Below are 24638 nucleotides of genomic sequence, written 5' to 3' on the forward strand. Positions count from 1 at the left end.
GCCCGCTCTTAGTAACCTTTCAGGACAGACAAACAAGGGATACCACGCATGCATGCCCTGTTTAGCTGACACCGAAAGTATATACCTGGACAAATGCAACAAGAATGTGTACATGGGCCATCATCGATTTCTTCCGACCAACCATCATTGTCGAAAGAAAGGCAAGCATTTCAAAGGTGATGCAGATCATCGGAAGAAGCCCGCCATGCGTACCGGTGATCACGTACTTGCTATGGTCAATGATTTACACGTAATCTTTGGAAAGGGTCCCGGTGGACTAGCTGTTCCGAATGACGCTGAGGGACGCGCACCCATGTGGAAGAAGAAATCTATATTTTGGGACCTACCCTACTAGAAAGACCTAGAGGTCCGCTCTTCGATCGACGTGATGCACGTGACGAAGAACCTTTGCGTGAACCTGCTAGCCTTCTTGGGCGTGTTGACCCTCCCGGTGAATTCCCGTAACTCTCTGGTACTCCAAAAAATACCCAAATCACTCGGAACCTTTCTGATGTCCGAACATAGTCGTCCAATATATCAATCTTTACGTCTCAACCATTTCGAGACTCCTCGTTATGTCTGTGATCATATCTGGGACCCCGAACTACCTTCGGTGCATCAAAACACAAAAACTCATAATACCGATCGTCACCGAACTTTAAGCATGTGGACCCTATGGGTTCGAGAACTATGTAGACATGACCGAGACACGTCTTTGGTCAATAACCAATAGCGGAACCTGGATGCTCATATTGGCTCCCACATATTCTACAAAGATCTTTATCGGTCAAACCGCATAACAACATACGTTGTTCCCTTTGTCATCGGTATGTTACTTGCCCGAGATTCGATCGTCGGTATCTCAATACCTAGTTCAATCTCGTTACCGGAAAGTCTCTTTACTCCTTCCGTGATACGTCATCCCGCAACTAACTCATTAGTTACAATGCTTGCAAGGCTTATAGTGATGTGCATTACCGAGTGGGCCCAAAGATACCTCTCCGACAATCGGAGTGACAAATCCTAATATCGAAATACGCCAACTCAAGAAGTACCTTCGGAGAAACCTGTAGAGCACCTTTATAATCACCCAGTTACATTGTAACGTTTGGTAGCACACAAAGTGTTCCTCCGATAAACGGGAGTTGCATAATCTCATAGTCATAGGAACATGTATAAGTCATGAAGAAAGCAATAGCAACATACTAAACGATCAAGTGCTAAGCTGGGTCAAGTCAATCACATCATTCTCCTAATGATGTGATCACATTTAATCAAATGACAACTCATGTCTATGGCTAGGAAACATAACATCTTTGATAAATGAGCTAGTCAAGTAGAGTCATACTAGTGACACTCTGTTTGTCTATGTATTCATACATGTATCATGTTTCCGATTAATACAATTCTAGCATGAATAATAAACATTTATCATGATATAAGGAAATAAATAATAACTTTATTATTGCCTCTAGGGCATATTTCCTTCAGTCTCCCACTTGCACTAGAGTCAATAGTCTAGATTACATAGTAATGATTCTAACACCCATGGAGCCTTGGTGTTGATCATGTTTTGCTCGTGGAAGAGGCTTAGTCAACGGGTCTACAACATTTAGATCCGTATGTATCTTGCAAATATCTATGTCTCCCACCTGGACTTGATCCCGGATGGAGTTGAAGTGTCTCTTGATGTGCTTGGTTCTCTTGTGAAATTTGGATTCCTTTGCCAAGGCAATTGCACTAGTATTATCACAAAAGATTTTTATTGGACCCGGTGCACTAGGTATGAGACCTAGATCGGATATGAACTCCTTCATCCAGACTCCTTCATTCGTTGCTTCCGAAGCAGCAATGTACTCCACTTTACATGTAGATCCCGCCATGATGCTCTGTTTAGAACTGCTCCAACTGACAGCTCCACCATTCAATATAAACACGTATCCGGTTTGTGATTTAGAATTGTCCGGATCAGTGTCAAAGCTTGCATCAACGTAATCATTTACGATGAGCTCTTTGTCACCTGCATAAACGAGAAACATATCCTTAGTCCTTTTCAGGTACTTCAGGATGTTCTTGACCGCTGTCCAGTGATACACTCCTGGATTACTTTGGTACCTCCCTGCTAAACTAATAGCAAGGCACACATCAGGTCTGGTACATAGCATCGCATACATGATAGATCCTATGGCTGAAGCATAGGGAACATCTTTCATTTTCTCTCTATCTTCTACAGTGGTCGGGCATTGAGTCTTACTCAACTTCACACCTTGTAACACAGGCAAGAACCCTTTCTTTGCCTGATCCATTTTTAACTTCTTCAAAACTTTTTCAAGGTATGTGCTTTGTGAAAGTCCAATTAAGCGTCTTGATCTATCTCTATAGATCTTGATGCCCAACATGTAAGCAGATTCACCGAGGTCTTTCATTGAAAAACTCTTATTCAAGTATGCTTTTATGCTATCCAGAAATTCTATATCATTTCCAATCAAGAATATGTCATCCACATATAATATTAGAAATGCTACAAAGCTCCCACTCACTTTCTTGTAAATACAGGCTTCTCCAAAAGTCTGTATAAAACCATATGCTTTGATCACACTATCAAAATGTTTATTCCAACTCCGAGAGGCTTGCACCAGTCCATAAATGGATCGCTGGAGCTTGCACACTTCGTTAGCACCGTTTGGATCGATAAAACCTTCAGGTTGCATAATATACAACTCTTCTTCCAGAAATCCATTCAGGAATGCAGTCTTTACATCCATTTGCCAAATTTCATAATCATAAAATGCGGCAATAGCTAACATGATTCGGACGGACTTAAGCATCGCTACGGGTGAGAAGGTCTCATCGTAGTCAACTCCTTGAACTTGTCGAAAACCTTTCGCAACAAGTCAAGCTTTGTAGACAGTAACATTACCATCAGCGTTTGTCTTCTACTTGAAGATCCATTTATTTTTGATGGCTTGTCGATCATTGGGCAAGTCAACCAAAGTCCACACTTTGTTCTCATACATGGATCCCATCTCAGATTTCATGGCTTCAAGCCATTTTGCGGAATCTTCGCTCATCATCGCTTCCTCATAGTTCGTAGGTTCGTCATGGTCAAGTAACATGACCTCCAGAACAGGATTACCGTACCACTCTGGTGCGGATCTTGCTCTGGTTGACCTACGAGGTTCGGTAGTAACTTGATCTGAAGTTTCATGATCATCATCATTGGCTTCCTCACTAATTGATGTAGGTGTCACAGGAACCGGTTTCTGTGATGAACTACTTTCCAATAAGGGAGCAGGTATAGTTACCAAATCAAGTTCTACTTTCCTCCCACTCACTTCTTTCGAGAGAAAATCCTTCTCTAGAAAGGATCCATTCTTAGCAATGAATGTCTTGCCTTCGGATCTGTGATAGAAGGTGTACCCAACAGTTTCCTTTGGGTATCCTATGAAGACACATTTCTCCGATTTGGGTTCGAGCTTATCAGGTTGAAGCTTTTTCACATAAGCATCGCAGCCCCAAACTTTAAGAAACGACAACTTTGGTTTCTTGCCAAAACATAGTTCATAAGGCGTCGTCTCAACGGATTTTGATGGTGCCCTATTTAACGTGAATGCAGCCGTCTCTAAAGCATAACCCCAAAATGATAGCGGTAAATTAGTAAGAGACATCATAGATCGCACCATATCTAGTAAAGTACGATTATGACGTTCGGACACACCATTATGATGTGGTGTTCCGGGTGGCGTGAGTTGCGAAACTATTCCGCATTGTTTCAAATGTAGACCAAACTCATCACTCAAATATTCTCCTCCACGATCAGATCGTAGAAACTTTATTTTCTTGTTACGATGATTTTCCGCTTCACTCTGAAATTCTTTGAACTTTTCAAATGTTTCAGACTTATGTTTCATTAAGTAGATATACCCATATCTGCTTAAATCATCTATGATGGTGAGAAAATAACGATACCCGCCGCGAGCCTCAATATTCATTGGAGCACATACATCAGTATGTATGATTTCCAACAAGTCTGTTGCTCGCTTCGTTGTTCCGGAGAACGGTGTTTTAGTCATCTTGCCCATGAGGCATGGTTCGCAAGTACCAAGTGATTCATAATCAAGTGATTCAAAAAGTCCATCAGTATGAAGTTTCTTCATGCGCTTTACACCAATATGACCTAAACGGCAGTGCCACAAATAAGTTGCACTATCATTATCAACTCTGCATCTTTTGGCTTCAACATTATGAATATGTGTGTCACTACTATCGAGATTTAACACAAATTGACCACTCTTCAAGGGTGCATGACCATAAAAGATATTACTCATATAAATAGAACAACCATTATTCTCAGATTTAAATGAATAACTGTCTCGCATCAAAAAAGATCCAGATATAATGTTCATGCTCAACGCTGGCACCAAATAACAATTATTCAGGTCTAAAACTAATCCCGAAGGTAGATGTAGAGGTAGCGTGCCGAAGGCGATCACATCGACTTTGGAAGCATTTCCCACGCTCATCGGCACCTCGTCCTTAGCCAGTCTTTGCTTAATCCGTAGTCCCTGTTTCGAGTTGCAAATATTAGCAACAGAACCAGTATCAAATACCCAGGTGCTACTGTGAGCTCTGGTAAGGTACACATCAATAACATGTATATCACATATACCTTTGTTCACCTTGCCATCCTTCTTATCCGTCAAATACTTGGGGCAGTTCCGCTTCCAGTGACCAATCTGTTTGCAGTAGAAGCACTTAGTCTCAGGCTTAGGTCCAGACTTGGGCTTCTTCTCCTGAGCAGCAACTTGTTTGCCGTTCTTCTTGAAATTCCCCTTCTTCTTCCCTTTACCCTTTTTCTTGAAACTGGTGGTCTTGTTGACAATCAACACTTGATGCTCCTTCTTGATTTCTACCTCCGCTGCCTTTAGCATTGCGAAGAGCTCGGGAATTGTATGTTCATCCCTTGCATATTATAGTTCATCACAAAGCTTTTGTAGCTTGCTGGCAGTGATTGAAGAACTCTGTCAATGACACTATCAACAGGAAGATTAACTCCCAGTTGAGTCAAGTGATTATGATACCCAGACATTTTGATTATATGTTCACTGACAGAACTATTCTCCTCCATCTTGCAGCTATAGAACTTATTGGAGACTTCATATCTCTCAATCCGGGCATTTGCTTGAAATATTAACTTCAACTCCTCGAACATCTCATATGCTCCATTACGTTCGTCGTTGAAGTCCCGGTTCTAAGTCGTAAAGCATGGCACACTAAACTATCAAGTACTCATCAGCTTTACTCTGCCAGACGTTCTTAACGTCATCAGCAGCATTTGCAGCAGGCCTGGCACCCAGCGGTGCTTCCAAGACGTAATTCTTCTGTGCAGCAATGAGGATAATCCTCAAGTTACGGACCCATTCCGTGTAATTGCTACCATCATCTTTCAACTTTGCTTTCTCAAGGAACGCATTAAAATTCAACGGAACAACAGCACGGGCCATCTATCTACAATAACATAGACAAGCAAAATACTATCAGGTACTAAGTTCATGATAAACTTAAGTTCAATTAATCATATTACTTAAAAACTCCCACTTAGATAGACATCCCTATAATCATCTAAGTGATCACGTTATCCATATCAACTAAACCATAACCGATCATCACGTGAAATGGATTAGTTTTCAATGGTGAACATCACTATGTTGATCATATCTACTATAAGATTCACGCTCGACCTTTCAGTCTCAGTGTTTCGAGGCCATATCTGCATATGCTAGGCTCGTCAAGTTTAACCCAACTATTCTGCGTGTGCAAAACTGTCTTACACCCGTTGTAGATGAACGTTGAGCTTATCACAACCGATCATCATGTGGTGTCTCGGCACGACGAACTTTGGCAACGGTGCATACTCAGGGAGAACACTTTTACCTTGAAATTTAGTGAGAGATCATCTTATAATGCTACCGTCAAACAAAGCAGAATAAGATGCATAAAGGATAAACATCACATGCAATCAATATAAGTGATATGATATGGCCATCATCATCTTGTGAATTGATCTCCATCTCCAAAGCACCGTCATGATCACCATCATCACTGGCACGACACCTTGATCTCCATCGTAGCATCGTTGTCGTCTCGCCAACTATTGCTTCTACGACTATCGGTACCGCTTAGTGATAAAGTAAAGCAATTACAGGGTGATTGCATTGCATACAATAAAGCGACAACCATATGGCTCCTGCCAGTTGCCGATAACTCCGTTACAAAACATGATCATCTCATACAATAAATATAGCATCATGTCTTGACCATATCACATCACAACATGCCCTGCAAAAACAAGTTAGACGTCCTCTACTTTGTTGTTGCAAGTTTTACATGGCTGCTACGGGCTGAGCAAGAACCGTTCTTACCTACGCATCAAAACCACAACAATAGTTCGTCAAGTTAGTGTTGTTTTAACCTTCTCAAGGACCGACCATAGCCACACTCGGTTCAACTAAAGTTGGAGAAACTGACACCCTCCAGCCACCTATGTACAAAGCACGTCGGTAGAACCAGTCTCGCGTAAGCGTACGCGCGATGTTGGTCTGGGCCGCTTCATCCAACAATACCGCCGAACCAATGTATGACATGCTGGTAAGCAGTATGACTGATATCGCCCACAACTCACTTGTGTTCTACTCGTGCATATAACATCTACGCATAAACCTGGCTCGGATGCCACTGTTGGGAAATGTAGTAATTTCAAAAAAAATCCTACGCACACACAGGATAATGGTGATGCATAGCAACGAGAGGGGAGAGTGTGTCTACGTACCCTCGTAGACCGAATACGGAAGCATTAGCACAACGCGGTTGATGTAGTCGTACGTCTTCATGATCCGACCGATCCAAGTATCGAACGCACGACACCTCTGAGTTTTGCACACGTTCAACTCGATGACGTCCCGCGAGCTCTGATCCAGCAAAGCTTCACAGGAGAGTTTCATCAGCACGACGGCGTGGTGACGGTGATGATGATGCTACCGACGCAGGGCTTCGCCTAAGCACCGCTACGATATGATCGAGGTAGATTATGATGGAGGAGGGCACCGCAGACGGCTAAGATATCAATGATCAATTATTGTGTCTCTCGGGTGCCCCCCTGCCCCCATATATACAGGAGCAAGGGGGAGGAGGCGGCCGGCCAGGGAGAGGCGTGCCAAGAGGGGGAGTCCTACTCCCACTAGGAGTAGGACTCCTCCTTTTCCTAGTAGGAGTAGGAGAGGGGGAAGGAAAGGGAGAGGAGGAGAAGGAAAGAGGGGGCCATCCCCCCTTGCCCTAAACCAATTCGGTTTGGGCCTTGGGGGCGCGCCCCACACTCCCCTTGCTGCCCTCTATTTCCACTAAGGCCCATGTAGGCCCATTAAGCCCCCGAGGGGTTTCGGTAACCCCCGGTACTGCGGTATATGTCTGAAAACTTTCCGGTGCCCGAACATAGTCGTCCAATATATCGATCTTTATGTCTCGACCATTTCGAGACCCCTCGTTATGTCCATGATCATATCCGGGACTCCGAACTACCTTTGGTACATCAAAACACAAAAACTCATAATATCGATCGTCACCGAACTTTAAGCGTGTGGACCCTACGGGTTCGAGAACTATGTAGACATGACCGAGACACATCTTCGGTCAATAACCAATAGCGGAACCTGGATGCTCATATTGGCTCCACATATTCTACGAAGATCTTTATCGGTCAAACCGCATAACAACATACGTTGTTCCCTTTGTCATCGGTATGTTACTTGCCCGAGATTCGATCGTCGGTATCTCAATACCTAGTTCAATCTCATTACCGGCAAGTCTCTTTACTCATTCTGTAATACATCATCCCGCAACTAACTCATTAGTTACAATGCTTGGAAGGCTTATAGTGATGTGCATTACCGAGTGGGCCCAGAGATACCTCTCCGACAATCGGAGTGACAAATCCTAATCTTGAAATATGCCAACTCAACAAGTACCTTAGGAGACACCTGTAGAGCACCTTTATAATCACCCAGTTACGTTGTAACGTTTGGTAGCACACAAAGTGTTCCTCCGGTAAATGGGAGTTGCATAATCTCATAGTCATAGGAACATGTATAAGTCATGAAGAAAGCAATAGCAACATACTAAACGATCAAGTGCTAAGCTAAAGGAATGAGTCAAGTTAATCACATCATTCTCCTAATGATGTGATCCCGTTTAATCAAATGACAACTCATGTGTATGGCTAGGAAACATAACCATCTTTGATAAACGAGCTAGTCAAGTAGAGGCATACTAGTGACACTCTGTTTGTATATGTATTCACACATGTATCATGTTTTCGGTTAATACAATTCTAGCATGAATAATAAACATTTATTATGATATAAGGAAATGAGCAGTAACTTTATTATTGCCTATAGGGCATATTTCCTTCAGCTGAACACTTTGAGATACCTATTAGGCATTATGAGAAAGAGGAAAAGTTGTTGCCCCCTATTTTTCTAGATTATAAGAGTATGGTAGCACATGATTTTATTATTAAAAATAAGAAGAAGATGCTTAAGTATAATTTAATATTTGATAAAACTCACTGTGAGATTATTACCTTGCCTGCACCCTCTTTGTTTAACATACTTTCAGGCACGTACCTCATCTTACCCAAGGCCATTTATGCATACTGGAGGCTGACACAAGTCCCAGAGCGTGAGCCTGAGCCAGCACTTGACCCTTATCGACAATCTGTTTATTAGTGGGATCCAGAGGAGATCGCCAACCAATGGCACCCTGAGGACCCTCCTCAGTACACCGGAGAGAGTAGCTTCGATCTATGGGCATAGACCAACTTAGGCCAAAAGCCTAAGCTTGGGGGAGTACGTATTTCTCACCGACATTACATTCATGTTCACACACTCATTCTAGTTGTCGATGCTCATACTTTTTCATTGTACTATCCATGCTAGTTTATTTTCTTTTCTAAGCCTTCTTCTTGTGTGTTTGAAAAACCTTAAGAAAAAACAAAAAAATTAGTTGTAGCTCTTAGCTAGTTTACTTTCCATGCTTGTAGTAGTAGTAATTAAAAGAAAACCCAAAAAAAAAAATTCTCGTTCTTCTTTTGCTTGTTGGGAGCTTTCCCGTGTAAATAGTTTTATTTCTTTTCCTATTCTTTTGGGGGTCGAGGGGAGAACACCATGATGAAAATGTTGAGTGGCTCTCATATGCATTATTGTTGATTTAACCAAGAGCCCATATTACCTTGTCTTCTCCCTTGTATTAAATGCTTGCAGATTCCAGCTTAGTCCAATGCACGTGCACTATTATTATTATCCACACCGTTCGATCATGCGAGTGAAAGGCAATAATGACGATATATGATGGAATGATTGAGATGAGAGAAGCTGGTATGAACTCGACCTACCTTGTTTTGTAAATATGATTAGTTCATCATTCCTGATTCAGCCTATTATGAATGAAACATGTTTGCAATGACAATTAGAGATTATAGTTGCCCATGCCATGCTTAATTAGCTAGGAGTTTATAATGGTTTACCTTGCATGCCAACATGCTATTAAAATGGTTGTGATGTGGTATGATAGGGTGGTATCCTCCTTTGAACGATTCGAGTGGCTTGACTTGGCACATGTTCACGCATGTAGTTGAAACAAAATCGACATAGCCTCCACGATATTTATGTTCATGGTGATTTATATCCTACTCATGCTTGCACTCATTGTTGATTAATCTTAATACATGTTCATGACTGTTGTCGCTCTCTAGTTGGTCGCTTCCCAGTCTCTTTCTAGCCTTCACGTGTACTAAGCGGGAATACTGCTTATGCATCCACTTCCATAAAACCCCAAAGTTATTCCATATGAGTCCACCATACCTTCCTATATGCGGTATTTACCTGCCGTTCCAAGTAAATTTGTATGTGCCAAACTCTAAACCTTCAAATGAAATTCTGTTTTGTATGCTCGAATAGATCATGTATCAACTAGGGTTGTCTATATCTTCCATGCTAGGTGGGTTATTCTCACAATGAGTGGACTCCGCTCATCACTCATGAGAAAATGGCTGGTAACCGGGATGCCCAGTCCCATTCTCAAATCAAAATAATTGCAAACAAAACTCCCCCCGGATTGTTGTTAGTTGGAGGCACCCGTTGTTTCGGACAAGCCATGGATTGATGTTTTTTGGTGGTGGGGGAGTATAAACTTTACCATTCTATTTGGGAACCACCTATAATGTGTGTAGCATGGAAGATATCAAGATCTCTTGGTTGTTATGTTGACAATGAAAGTATGCCATTCAAAATATTATTTATCTCTATTTCAAAACTCAAGCTCTGGCACCTCTGCAAATCCCTGCTTCCCTTTGCAAAGAGCCTATCTATTTACTTTTATGTTGAGTCATCATCCTCTTATTAAAAAGCACCAGTTGGAGAGCACCGCTGTCATTCGCATGCATTGCTATTAATTAACATTGAGTATGGCTATGACTGGATCTCTTTTACCATGAATTACAATGTCTAGTCGGTCCTTGATCTTCAGGGGTGCTCTGCATTTATGTTTTAAGGTCTCAGAAAGGGCTAGCGAGATACCATCTTGTTATATCATGTTATGATTGTTTTCAGAAAGTGTTGTCATCCGATATTTATTATTATTGCTTGCTAGTTGATTATGCCATTGATATGAGTAAACATGAGACCTAAATGTTATTGTGAATATGGTTAGTTCATAATCTTTGCTAAAAACTTGAATGTTGGCTTTACATATTTGCAACAACAAGATCAAACAGAGTATGTAAAAGTTTTTCTTTATCACTTTCAATTTGTCAACTGAATTGCATGAGGACAAGCAAAGGATTAAGCTTGGGGGAGTTGATACGTCTCCAACATATCTACTTTTCCAAACACTTTTGCCCTTGTTTTGGACTCTAACTTGTATGATTTGAATGGAACTAAGCCGGACTGACACTATTTTCAGCAGAATTGCCATGGTGTTATTTTTGTGTAGAAATAAAAGTTCTCGGAATGACCTGAAAATCCACAGAGACATGTTTTGGAATTAATAAAAAATACTGGCGAAAGAATCAGCATCAGGGGGCCCACACCATGTCCACAAGGGTGCAGGGCGCGCCCCCTGCCTTGTGGGCCCCCTAGGACTCCACCGACCTGAACTCCAACTCTATATATTCACGTTCGGGGAGAAAAAATCAGAGAGAAGGATTCATCGCATTTTACGATATGGAGCCGCCGCCAAGCCCTAATCTTCATCGGGAGGGCTGATCTGGAGTCCTTTCGGGGCTCCGGAGAGGGGAATCTGTCGCCATCATCATCATCAACCTTCCTCCATCACCAATTTCATGATTCTCACCGCCGTGCGTGAGTAATCTCATCGTAGTCTTGCTGGACGGTGATGGGTTGGATGAGATTTACCATGTAATCGAGTTAGTTTTGTTAGGGTTTGATCCCTAGTATCCATTATGTTCTAAGATTGATGTTGCTATGACTTTGCTATGCTTAATGCTTGTTAGTAGGGCCCGAGTGCCATGATTTCAGATCTGAACCTATTATATTTTCATGAATATATGTGAGCTCTTGATCCTATCTTGCAAGTCAATAGTCACCTACTATGTGTTATGATCCGGCAACCCCGAAGTGACAAAAATCGGGACCACTCTCGGTGAGGATAGTAGTTTGAGGAGTTCATGTATTCACTAAGTGTTAATGCTTTGGTCCGGTACTCTATTAAAAGGGGGCATTAATATCCCTTAGTTTCCAATAGGACCCCGCTGCCACGGGAGGGTAGGACAAAAGATGTCATGCAAGTTCTTTTCCATAAGCATGTATGACTATATTCAAAATACATGCCTACCATTGATGAACTGGAGCTAGTTCTGTGTCACCCTATGTTATAATAGTTACATGAGGAATCGCATCCGACATAATTATCCATCATTGATCCATTGCCTACGAGCTTTTCACATATTGATATTTGCTATGTTACTTTTCTGTTGCCACTGTTACGATTGCTACAAAAACTACTACTATTACTTTTGCCACTATTACCATTACGTCCATACTACTTTGCTACTAAATATTTTGATGCAGATATTTAGTCTTTCAGGTGTGGTTGAATTGACAACTCAACTGCTAATACTTGAGAATATTCTTTGACTCCCCTTGTGTCGAATCAGTAAATTTGGGTTGAATACTCTACCCTTGAAAACTGTTGCGATCCCCTATATTTGTGGGTTATCTGCGCGCTTTGCTGCGCTGTCGGTATTGTTGGGTTTCTTAAAAAAATACTTACTCCGTTTCATCAAAATATAAGGTGTATTATTATTTTTGAAAAGTCAAACATTTTAAGTTTGTTCATATTTTTAGAGAAATATATCAAAATTAATAATATCAAATCGGTATGATTAGATTCGTCATGAAATGAATTCCCATACTTTTTTGTTTAATATTCTGGATGCCAATATTTTTTTCTCTGTAGTTTGTCAAAGTTAAAGAAATTTGACTTTCCAAGAAATTAATACCGAAACTGACGGAATATTTTTCTTTATGACAGGGTGATTTGATAGGGTTTTTGTGGTGTGGTTCTATGTTATCCTCTAACCAATGTATATTTATGCGGGGAAATTTCTGCGTGGCTGCATGTTATATATTGGTGCTACAGTATCACATGGTGACATTTTTTTCTAGGTGTTGGGTGGGTGTGTGGGATTGTAATGTTTTTATAGGCCGATTCCTGCTACTTGATTTCAAAAATCATTGGTGAGGTCAAAATCTTAACCAAATCCGAAATTGAATATCTCAATTGAATGAATGGGAACATAGGGAATTAAAAGAATTGAATGGGAGAGCCCTTGAGAAATTGTTGACCCAATTCTGAATTGAAGATCTCAATTAATTATGAGGTCTTAAAAATTAGGAATCATAGTGTATACTATAAAAGAATTGAATGATATGCTTTGAGAATTGTTGACCAGATCAAAATCGGGTGACCCAATCCCAATTAAAGACCTTAATTGAATGTGGATTCTTTAAAACTAGAAAGCATAGTGTCATAAGGATTGGATTTCTTTTGTGATGATGTTCAGAAGTGAGATGACCTTGCAGCATGACACTTGGTAAGGATAGCTAGTTCTAACCAGCCATGTGTCATTTCTTGCATCTGTTGTCAAAATCAACTGTACACTCCGTTCCCACGGACTCTATACCATGCACACGGGAACTTTAGCCCATGCGCACGGGGGAGCAGTTCCCACTCACACCCATTACCTCCACATCCTTGGTGTCTCACGCCACCGTCATCGTCGCCTCTACCACTTCTCTATCAATCCCGTGCCTTGGAGGTCTCTTCCTCGGCTCAGTTGCTCGAGCATGGTTTCCTCCTTTGGTATGCGTCGATCTGATCCGATTCTCCTTGTGAAATTCTTTAGTTTTTCCATCATATTCTCGATTAAGGTATGTCAACGAATAGATGATGTTTTCTATCCGTAGAGTTGCATAGAATCACCTCTGTTTGAACCACACGTTGATCTCTTCTTGCATATGGTGGTTTTTGCAAGTTTTGTGTATTGTGGTGTTTATTTATTTATTTTGGGATGTGGTGGTTTTATGCCTTTCACTTCGCACACGCCTATATGCTACGAAGTGAGCCAATGGCTGAATGGTTATTACAAAAAATTGGAATAAAAATTCTCAGTCTCAGCAATAAGTACCAAAATTCACGTTCTCGTGGAAACAGGAGAGGTACCTAATCTACCAGCCACCTGCTTCAAGATAATTATGGCCAAAGACTGGGAACCAGTTGAAGGATCCACATAGTTTCAAATAGCCGGCTATAGCTCCGCTAACGGCTGCCAGTACCTTGCCGCTTGAGAAAGTATGAACCGTCGAGCTCTATGTACTCATTTAGCATTGGCATGCACTAATTCATGCATCATATTCGATCAATAGTAGTATTACCCATGCATGCAAGTACATTTCTCTCGAGTAAAGGTGGTATCATCCTTTGCGTTGTGCTGATCAGTTCTTGGTCCCCTGCTTAATTGCTCAAGGCTTGTTGCAGCAGGTGCATTTGTCCTGCTCGTGCTTCATGGCCTGCAGATCGAGACGGTGAGACGACCAAGCTCTCGTTAACGTTCCATGATCACTGGTAGTGCGATTAACAAAACATATTGACGGATGTAGCCTAGCCAGCGCCTAGCACGTCGACGACATACCTGCAGCTGGCTCTGGAGGCCCTTGATGTGCTCCACCGCGAGGTCCAACATGTCCGAGGTGCTCGTTTGCTGTTTCATCCACAAAAGCTATCAGCACGGTCGCTTCCGCTGCACGTAGTGTGTAATATGCGTGCGCGTGGTACGTACCTTGTCCATGTTGGGCACTAGGTCCTGCAGCTTCCTGAGCTTGTCGCTGATCCTCGTCCTCCGCTCCCTCTCGGCAATGCTCCTTGGGTGCGTCGCGCAGCCGCGCTTGGCCCGCACCTTGAACGCCACCTGGTCCTGCTGCTGCTGCGCCTGCATGTACTTGTCCATCCCCGCCAGCTCCAGCGACGACGAGCTCGCCATGCCACTGAACTGCACCCACCACCACGAGCTCCAAGGGATTAGAGATCGCATCCAAAGTTTAAGTGTGAGAGATCGATGAATGATGCTGACCGGCCATGCTGGAATCTGGAGTACGTACCTGAGACTCGTAACCGCCGAGGTCGAGGGTGCCGATGATCTCCCTCGACTCATCCCACGGCCCCACGATGGAGAAGCCCCCGCTACTGCCGCTGGCCGAGAAGGAACGCGACACGGGGTGCTCGCCGCCCGGGTGCGCAGCGGTGCGGACGACGTCGGCGCCCGGGAATAAAGAGGCGCCCTCGGAGATACGCGAGAGGTGGGCAGCGATCTGTGGCCCGCCGGCCGTGAAGCTCAGCTGGGACTTCATCTTCGTGCTGCTGCTGGCGTTACGGTGTGCTTCGCCGCCGCCGCCGCCGCCGCTGCCACCAGCTACTCCGGCGCCTCTCGAGCCATGATATCCTGCTTCATTTGTTCCAAGGAGCGCGCCCAAACAGAAAAACTGTTAGGACTAGTTTGGTTACCAGCGATCCCGGGGGGATCCCCGTCGAAATCCAGGGCTCATAGCCCACTAGGCAAATCAGCCCGTGAAAAATCAGCGCGTCGTTTGGTCGCTCGTAGCTGGGGGACTTTTTGGCCCGATCCCCTGCGTTTCCCCGGGAGATCGATCCACGACCCGAGAGGTCGGGTAGAAAATCCACGCTTCTTCTTCTCTCACGCGATCGACTTGGAGCCTAGTGACCTGGAGCGTTTCCCCCCATCCTCCAGCCACCAAATGATATACTACAGACTAGGGAAATATCCACTATGGTGGAAGGGGATCTCGTCAGGCCCATAAAATCCCCCGACTGGGGTTTGCTACCCTGGTTTTTGGTGCCTTGCTACCAAACTAGCCCTTAGTGATTGCTAAACTTCTTCATCCTCTCTTTTATTTTTTCACACAACCATGCTGCTTAATTATGCGAGTTTTTTTTTATGGCGAGACAGCTAATTTCATCTTGACGAGGAATTATTCTCAAATTAATAACGGGTGTCAGTTCCAAGCTTTTAATTTGCAGATAAGCTTGATTCTTTTAGTTATGCAACCGTTGATCCGTCTACAACATGCCATGCCAATACAATGTTATGCTCTTGAATGAGAGAATCTTATTATCCTCATCACAATAAACAATAGAGGGTGTGATTAATGAAGTCATCGGCCACTAAAGGAAAGGGCAGGTCCGTGTGGAGTGCACGCGACGACGCAGGATGCATCTCTGTAGGTTACTATTTTCAGCAAAAGGATGCGTGACGCACGGTGGATCCGTCAGCTGAACCTGGTCCAAAGACAGCGTTGGGGCCACCACACGCCAAGTGGGCGTGCCACGTGGTCCTGCCGTCGACCAAGGCAAGTTGCATTTAGTTTTTGTTAACCTAACCTTGGCTAAGGTTTTGAGCAGATAACGAACAATTACTTAACGTGCATTAGACGGTGCAACTGGCCATTGAAAAGATATAGTGTGTGCAAATGGGGCATGTGGGCCCAGCCTAAGGCATTGACCCTTCACTAAAGTCTTGTTGTCGACCAAGGCTTTTGGCGAAATTTTAAGCCATATGCTACATATAGTATTATTATTATTTAGGCAAGCAAACGGAGTCGAGAAGGTACAACAATTTAAGTAGAGAGCAAGTGGCCAAAAGAAAAAGTAATCAAGTGCAACTAGGATTATAGAATCCGTACAAGCTAGAGACACAGGAATATAAAAGTACATGGAAAATTATAAATGCGAGTTGTTTGAAGAAAACCAGTGATGACTAGCCCTTTGTTTTACGTCCCTTCTAGGCAGTTTTGAGAGAGAGAGAGAGAGACGCTCAGACGCGTCAGCCTTTCTTGGGAACGACTCAAACTCATCGTAGCCCTACTTCTCCTTCTCTTTCTTACAAACTAAGCAGATTGCTGGTAGGTTTCAACCTCTGTTTCTAAGAAGAAAAAAAAGCTAAGCCATGGATCCCATACCATCTGATAATTACTTCAACAGAACAAGGACGCCACCATACAATCTTCACCACTTCAATAAGACCCCATCTCTTTCGCATGATGATCCATATGCACAATGTCGACAAGATCCAGAGCTCTCCGGCGATGCCCCTAAGGAGAAAACGAAGAGGCGCCACCACTCCCTATATGTCATGCCAGGCGAGGGTTTTCACAAGGAGCCTTAAGAGGGGAGAAAACGTCGCCACAACCCCTTGCCCTGCTAAAGGGGGTAAGCGACATCCATTGGTGTCATCGTCGTAGGTACTGACACACATCGGTTTGAGCTTTTGCTCGGTGTCACCTCCGTCTTGCAGTGATAGTTCTTTGGTTACAGCCACCATGCCGAGATCGGGAGACTAGACTGGTACAACGGTGATGACGAGCCTAACACTAAGACCCTCCTCCGCAGCTCACCTCGTTGTCCTCACGGTCAAGACGAACAACCAACGCCACCATCACGTAGCCCCCCTGAGAGAACCTTGCCTGTCTGCCTTCCATGCCCACCGCCCCAACGATCGAACCCTAGGAAAGAAGCACGACAGAGGAGGGGGGGGACTCACCTTCACCGCGCCGTCGGGTCAAAGATAGCCAAGATGAGAATTTTTGTCATGCATGGTGAAACCAACCACTGAAGGGTGGCACCCAACCACTAGACATCGCCTTCAACAAGATAACGACACAATTCCGTCGCTACTTCCCAACCAACAAAGACTAGAACATGAGTTTTCACCCTGGATATGAAGCGGCGTTTCAGTCAAAGACTTGATGGAGGATCTTGCGAAAGTCACGCCAGCTAGTACTTCGAGCCAGGCCAAAGTGCCGCTAGCGGAATTAGATCGTAAGGGAATTTCTATCTACACTGGGACTATAATATCATATTGGGGAGGGAGATCGGAATTAGCAATTAATAAAAAAGAAAGGATATGAGCTCGCATGAGTAGAAACAAAAGATATCTATTCTAGATCTATCATCAGCTATCGGTTTGAATCTAAGATAAATTCTGGATAATGTTTCCTACCTTGATATTCTCTTGTCCTTCGCGGATGCTAAGGAGAAGAAGAGGATTGAGTCAAAAGAAAAAACTATTTTGGAGTTTTATCAACAATTTGCTTGTGTGCGTGGGAACCTGGCATTTTCGGAGTCCTTATACGAGTAATTATAAAAGAAAATTTGGCAAGTGAGATGTTATCCCACCTAAGATCATCACCACGATTAACGGGTGGTTTTCCATGTTGCAGCGCGAAGCTGGCCACTGCCACACCACACCACACCACACCATCGTGAACCGACCGGCAACATCCACAATGCGCTCCTGGGTCATTACCCTCACGCCCTCCATGTGAACAGAATGCGGGAGAAAGGGGGGGGGGGGGGAGGGGGGGGGGGGGGGGGTCAGATACGAAATGAGGGCGAGGTGTAAATCACTTAGGAGTATCTTGTTGGTTCAAAGCAAGTTTAGGGCTTTCCGTCAAAAATAAAAAGAGTTGTAAAAGCATCATGAATCCTGTCTTTGCAGCGTTATTTTCACTTAGTAGTACGTAGCAGATTAAAAAGCGGCATGTACTACTAGGAGTATATGCAAATGTACATTTATAGCAAAACTAATTTAACCAAAACGGGCAGGAGGCGCCGGTAAAGTTGCGCAGTCTACTTCACGCACACGGTGCAAGTTGCAGGTGGTGAGCTAGTGGAGCTGCACTTTTGCGGCGCCCCCTGGTAAAAACAGCGCTGCTTTATTCTGTCCTCGATCGGAAGAAAGCGATCGCGCGCGCCGAAATGTTGCTCTTCGTTTCGTTCGCGGCGGTGGGAAGAAAAACATGGACAAGATGGATGTTGCCATTAGACATTTCAGGTTCTCCTTTCCTTGTACAAAAGCTACGGAATTACGCGCGCTAAGCAGTACAGAAACCACTAGCAACAAAGGCATTAAAACAGGCGGGGATGAATTCAGCTAGTTTCAGCAGCGGCGCTTATTACCGTCATCCACCATGAGGTTGGAGAAGAACCCCGCCGGCGAGCTGCTGTGCCGGGCCAGCATGTCCGCTCCGTCGTCCTTCATCTCCCCTTCGCCGCCGCCGCCGCCGCCGCCGCGAAACTGGCCGTGGAGGAGGTCGTTGCCACGCCCCAGCGAGATGTCTCCCCCTCCGTAGCGCAGACCGCCTCCAGCAGCGGCGGCCTCGCTGCCCTCGTGCTTCCCGTGCGGACCCGACGAGGAGGAGGAGGAGGGCTCGCCTGCCCCCGCCGGCAAGAACCTCCTCATGTCGTGCAGTTAGCAAAAATAAGCCCCCTTCCGGTGCAGCTGCATGCGGCGAGGGGCGGCCGGACACGTACTCTGGCAGATTGATCGACGGGGTGGCGCGCTTGGGTCGTCGACGGCCGGGGCTATCAGCTATCGCTCGCCGGTCTGCGCGTGTGTTTGGGCGTGGAATATTGGCGTGGCTCCCAAGTTACCGATCATACTATCTTCAACTAGTACATTTTGACAACAAGCAAAGCAAATAGGACCGCCCTGTCGCCAATAAGCATCACATCATTGCACTATGACAGACCGGCCTGTTAACATTAGATGCACCCAAATATGCTCTTATCTACTCCCTCCGTTCCAAATTACTTGTCACAGGTATGGATGTATTTAGATGTATTTTAGTTCTAGATACATTCATTTCTGCAACGAGTAATTTGGAACGGGAGGGAGTAGCTTATAAGTAACGTGACACTGCGGGAGTCAGACCAATGTTCCGTAGTGCAAAAATAAAACTTTACAGCTTTCTTCAGGCTCGCAAAAAACGCTAAACAAGGGGCACTTAGATCATTAACTCTGTAGCCTTCACAAAGCTTCACAAGCTGCTCCAGGCTCATAAAATTGATAGATAAGGGGACTTCATGTGTGTTGGCTCCAAGCCAAAATGAGACAAATTTACAGATTTCTCCAGAAGTTTCTGATCCCAGAAGCAAGCGATTTCAGGCTCCCTAAAAGACTTGTCTTGCTTGATCCCTGCTCCTCGACCTCGGGGTTCTCTTCTCTGCGCAACATAAAGAGAGACAAAATATGATCAGGACGTCCAGCATTAACACTTACAAAAAACAGCTGAAATGCCCAGCATGTTGCTTAAGGCAAATTGTAATCAATAGGGTGTACAAACTCTCTCCAAACCATGTCAAACCGTGAGTTTCCTTACTAGCAAAATAAAAACAGTACAAATGAGGGTGTCATGTTTGGTGTTAATCCACCACTTGCCGGTTTTGTTGGAACAGCACTAAACTGACATGAACATCCCTATAGACAAGCAATTCACAAAAGGAAACGATTTATGGATACATTTATACAAACCTACTGCAAATGGTGGTATGTTATGGGGTCTGAGCTTTTGAATCAAATGACTTCGTCAAACTATAAACTAACCCTGGTCAGCAGGTAGTCAGAACTAGAAATTTGTTAGCTTCAGCAGGAATTCAACGTAAAAGAATTAAGTAATAATTTCCTTGCATTCTGAACCATAACTAGGGATCTAAAACATGTCCAAACCAAGTTCCCAGAGTGCCAGTGGCACTGTTTTGGTTGTTCCCTCGCAGTATTATGATGACACGTACCCTGGGACCAACGAACCACCCACTTGAATGGCAAGCCAGAAATCAATTGAGGCTTCTAAGTAAGATTATCAGGAATGAATTCTCAGTGCTTGATAGCATGAAGCATTTTCTCAATGACAGGATTGAACAAAGGAATTGGTACAAATTGATGGAAATCCGACGATTTGCTGGGAACTGGCTGTCACCAAGGCTAAATGACGCAATCAGTCCTCACGGTTCATCACACCGATGAAAGCATATTTAGTTATATCATAATAATGTAAGACATGACTTGCCCATGCATTTAATTTACTAAGTATTATCACTATAAGCACTTAGCCATTTAGCATGTAACAAATAATACCTGTGAAGTACATTCCCTTTAATCACTGTGTCATGTTCAGTTTGATCAGATACAGTTGGTTCAGTTGGATCCTGGAATTTTTTCACATTGTTCGAATGCAACTTGTTAACTTCAGTTTCCCCTTGACGATTCCCGTTGTCTGACTTAGTCTCCAGTTCCAAAGATATGGGTGCTTCAGTCTGCATAGGCATGATAATTTTGAGCAAATGGCAGGTCTTGCCAACATACAAAATAACGATTTTGGCAGAATATTTTAAGTGCATAGCATTAGAACCTTCATGCTATCAATTTCTGCTTGTTTCGATACAGTCAGGTCATTAGCATCTGCAGCTGCAGTACATGAATCTTGCTTGGCAACCTCACCACTGTAATGAGAGGAGTCTTGTGACTCTAGAGATCCCAATGGTTGATTCTGCAGGGACAACATAGTATTACGCATATGACATACAGAAACCCAAGATACTGTTGGAATCATGTTTCCAGCTTGCCCCATTGAAATGTTAAACTGAAGTAAAAACACCAGAATAGTAGTTTAAAAATAAAGGTGAAACTAGGAGTGTACGTTTTCTATGATTGTAGTGCCCATAGCAGAGTCTTTCTGGGAGAGGAGTGTGTCATCTGGGTTCAATGCACTGCTCCCGCTTTCCTCGAGCCTTGATTGCTCAGCACATTCACCTGTCTCATGGAGCTGGGCTGCCTCGGAGTTATATAGCGGTAACTTCACCTCCTTTGCGTCCAAAGATATGGAAGCTTCAGTCTGCATATGCATAATAGTTTTGAGGAAAATGGTTACAAAATCTTATCTGCATACAAAAACACAATATTGGGAGAATATTTGCAGTCATCTGCAGTGCGCAAATTTTGCATGGTAACTCCAGTTCTCCATTGATATGAAAAGACTATTGTGATTCTAGAGATCTCCACTGTTCAGTCTGCAGGACATATGGGCATATGAAATAAAGACACAAGACACTGTGTTGGAATCATGTTTCCAGTTACCCCATTTAAACATTAAAATGAAGTAGAGCACTCAAGGAATAGCTTGAAAATAAAGGTGAAAGAAGGAGAGTGTACGTTTTCCATGATTGTATTGCCAGCAGGAGAATCTTTCTGGGATAGGAGTGTGTCATCTTCATCCTGATTTCCGTTGAAGCTCTGAGAGTTAAATGAACTGTTTCCACTCTCCTCCTCTGGCCTTGACTGCTCAGCACCTTCAGCTGTCTCCTGAAGCTGGGCTGCCTTAGACTTATCAAACGGAAACTTTATCTGGTTATACTTTACTTCCGAGAGTACATCCCTAATTGTGTAGTGACCCCCTCCAACACTTTGACGAATCATTTGCATAGTCGGAAATCTACCGTCATTTGATGCCTGATAACTGCAGTTAAACAGACGCACGCAATGCAAGACTCATCAGAGCAAAGCAGAAGCCATTCAGTATCAGTGCACGTGCAATTGCCGCCTTTGATCAGACTTTTCATACAGATTACACATGAGTTCCACTATGTTTATCCTATTGGTTTCTAGTTCTCACAATCTAATCTGGGGAACAGCACAAAAATGGCAATCCTTTGACGCAAAATCACTAAAATCACCGAACTGAAACCAATGAATCGTAATCACAAATGCTACAAAGCTAAGGCCACCTACCCCTCAATAAACTCCTTCATCCTAGCCTTCCTTTCATTCTTGGATATGTATTCCCTCTTCTTGCCCTTGGGTGGGTCCGCAGCCGACAGCGGCGCCGCATGCGCCTTCCACCGCCATGTCCGGTAGCACGGCCTTGCGACCGCGCCAGAGACGCCCGAAATCACTGAAGAGAGAAGAAATAATCGGAACAAAACATCAGCCCGACCACAGTTACTCGCCGCCAAACGGGGTGCATTCACCAAGTATACATCCCATTTGGGCACGATTGCTTACCCTTTCTGGAGGCGGCGGGCGAGGAGAGGCGCGCGAATGCCTGCATCGGGGAGGGCAATGGAGGATTCGGGAGGACGGTGGTCTTAGGGTTTCATGGTGGCTGGATTCGACGAAAAGAGGGAGGTTTTAGCTTGATGGGGAAGGCGAGGACGAGGAGGACGGCGAGCGACGGCTGGGGTTAGAGGCAGGGGCCCGACAGTTGGTGTGCTCCGGGCCGGATGAGAATACTTGGTGTCCTCGCCACAAGCGCTCAAGCCCGGCCCATATAAATCAGTCAGACACTGCGGGCTGGTTGTGTGCATGCTGCATTTCCTAAAGAAAATGTGCATGCTGCAAAATATGTCAACTTTTTTTTGCGGGACCAAATAGGCGAATCCTATTTGGCGCTTATGCGCCCGTTTGCAGGGCGAGGCTAGTTGGGCCCGGCCCATCTCCCCCTTTCTTAATAGATTCGAACCTGAGACCAAATGCTTCGCAGAGCACGTGACAATTAAGGAAAACGTTAATAATCATCCCACTTATCTTTCTCTCTTGTAAGCCTCCCTCTCTACGTGCCACGTGCCGCGTCAGGCTGCGGCTGCCCACCGCTTCGCTCCAACCTTATCTTATATCTAACGCAGCTCCTCCACTCATTTCTTCTTCTTTCTTCCTCATACACCCATCGCCAAGAGATTAGCCATGCCGAGCAGCCGAGCAGCCGAGCACCACCACAACAGCTAGGAAGATGGAAGAGCTTTGACGCCGGCCGTCGGCAACAACAGCCGGAGCTCCTCCGTTGCATAGCTGGAGGCGGCATAGCTGCAAAGCAGCGCCCATGGAGGGGAGCCATGGTGAGCACCACCACAACAGCGGGGGAACCGGGAGGTGCTGCCGGCGATACGAAACGGCGCTCGTCAACGAACGCCGGTGCTGCAACACACCAACGCGTCGACGGCCGCCAGTATGCAACACAACAACTTGTCCACGGCCATCACGGTGCGTTGCAACCTCGTCCGTGATGCAATGTAACCTCGTGTGCCGTTGCAGTACTCGAGCGACGGCGGGGGGGGGGGGGGGGGGGGGGGGGGGGGGGGGGGGGGGGGGGGGGGGCTGCTCGGCGCAGGCGACGAAGCTGCAATGGAGCGCGCTCGACGCCGACGGCAGAGCTGCAATGGAGCTGCTCGGCGCACGCGGCGGAGCTGCATTGGAGCGCTCGACGCAGGCGGTGGAGCTGCTCGGCGCACGCGGCGGAGCTGCATTGGAGCGCTCGACGCAGGCGGTGGAGCTGCAATGGAGCTGCTCGGCGCAGGCGACGGAGCTGCAATGGAGCGCTCGACGCCGACGACGGAGCTGCAATGGAGCTGCTCGGCGCAGGCGACGGAGCTGCAATGGAGCTTCTTGACACAGGCGACGGAGCTGCAATGGAGCTGCTTGGCACAGTCGGTGGAGCTGCAATGGGGTCCCGGTGCTGGTGCTGCATCGATGTGCTTGCGGGTGGCTTGGTGCAGCGTCGCGGGCGCCTCTTGGGGGGAGCCCATTGCAGTGAAGCGCTGCTGCCACGCCTGGAGTCTACGGTGTTGCCATGACCGGCGGCGGTAATGCGTTTGCAAGGCGAGGAATGACGCTGGGCCGAGCCTGGTGCTGCGAACAAGCGCGGCATGGCGGCTGCGACTACGAGCTAGTTCAGGGCCGCTCGCCGGAGCTCACCGCGCCTATCTCAGGGATACTGTGTGCGTGGGGATTTTTTTTGATTTGGCAGCGACGCGAGGAAGACGAGGCCACACGCGGCGTGCTATTGCGTGAGAGCGACGCGGTCTAAGTTGACCGATCCAACATATCGAGGGCTTTTGATCGGACGGCTGGAACCTGACTTATTTCCTGAGGAAATAAGTCGGACTTATTTCCTGAGGAAATAAGTCGATGATTTGTAGCAGCCGCTGACAATTAACTTCGTTTTCCTACTTTTATTCTTTCTCCAGATCGGGATGCCCGCGTTTTTTTCTTGTTTTTTTCTCCGTTTCTCTTTTGTTTCCTTTTTCTTCTGCAAATGCGCGAACTTTTCTTATTTTTGTTTTTATTAATAATCGATGAACTCCTTTTCAAATTTGTGAACTTTTTGAGAATTGATGAACTTTTTTCAAAATGGATAAACTTTTTTAAATTTTAATTAACTTTT

General features: G+C 45.0%; 2 protein-coding genes across 3 annotated transcripts; both read right to left on the reverse strand.

The window, feature by feature from the left end:
* Positions 1–13682: 13682 nt before the first annotated feature.
* Positions 13683–19067, reverse strand: LOC125513741 (transcription factor bHLH128-like). Of its 2 annotated transcripts, none has more exons than XM_048678930.1 (5): positions 18604–19067; positions 14730–15070; positions 14411–14620; positions 14264–14332; positions 13683–14141 (listed from the first exon to the last, which is right to left on the reverse strand). In XM_048678930.1, the coding sequence occupies exons 1-5, from the start codon at positions 18884–18886 to the stop codon at positions 14094–14096; spliced, it is 951 nt and encodes a 316-aa protein (XP_048534887.1). In that variant the 5' UTR covers positions 18887–19067; the 3' UTR covers positions 13683–14093. The 2 variants fall into 2 exon arrangements, with proteins under 2 accessions (XP_048534887.1, XP_048534886.1); XM_048678929.1 differs by having other exon boundaries at positions 14730–15073.
* Positions 19068–19351: 284 nt separating this feature from the next.
* LOC125513740 lies at positions 19352–22680 on the reverse strand. Its single transcript, XM_048678928.1, has 7 exons — positions 22484–22680; positions 22211–22373; positions 21635–21938; positions 21123–21317; positions 20835–20972; positions 20561–20739; positions 19352–19649 (listed from the first exon to the last, which is right to left on the reverse strand). The coding sequence occupies exons 1-7, from the start codon at positions 22527–22529 to the stop codon at positions 19544–19546; spliced, it is 1131 nt and encodes a 376-aa protein (XP_048534885.1). The 5' UTR covers positions 22530–22680; the 3' UTR covers positions 19352–19543.
* Positions 22681–24638: the final 1958 nt, after the last annotated feature.

Source organism: Triticum urartu, chromosome 6 (genome assembly GCF_003073215.2).
Source record: "Triticum urartu cultivar G1812 chromosome 6, Tu2.1, whole genome shotgun sequence".
NCBI classification, from domain to species: Eukaryota; Viridiplantae; Streptophyta; class Magnoliopsida; order Poales; family Poaceae; genus Triticum; species Triticum urartu.

Coding starts and splice junctions, on each gene's coding strand:
- LOC125513741 (XM_048678929.1), bottom strand. CDS start 18,886: ATGAGGAGGTTCTTGCCGGCGGGGGCAGGCGAGCCCTCCTCCTCCTCC. Junction 15,074..18,603: donor CAACCTCATGGTGGATGACG/GTAATAAGCGCC, acceptor GAACAAATGAAG/CAGGATATCATGGCTCGAGA. Junction 14,333..14,410: donor TAGTGCCCAACATGGACAAG/GTACGTACCACG, acceptor TGGATGAAACAG/CAAACGAGCACCTCGGACAT.
- LOC125513740 (XM_048678928.1), bottom strand. CDS start 22,529: ATGCAGGCATTCGCGCGCCTCTCCTCGCCCGCCGCCTCCAGAAAGG. Junction 20,973..21,122: donor GCACTACAATCATAGAAAAC/GTACACTCCTAG, acceptor TTGTCCCTGCAG/AATCAACCATTGGGATCTCT. Junction 19,650..20,560: donor AAAGGGAATGTACTTCACAG/GTATTATTTGTT, acceptor TATGTTGCGCAG/AGAAGAGAACCCCGAGGTCG.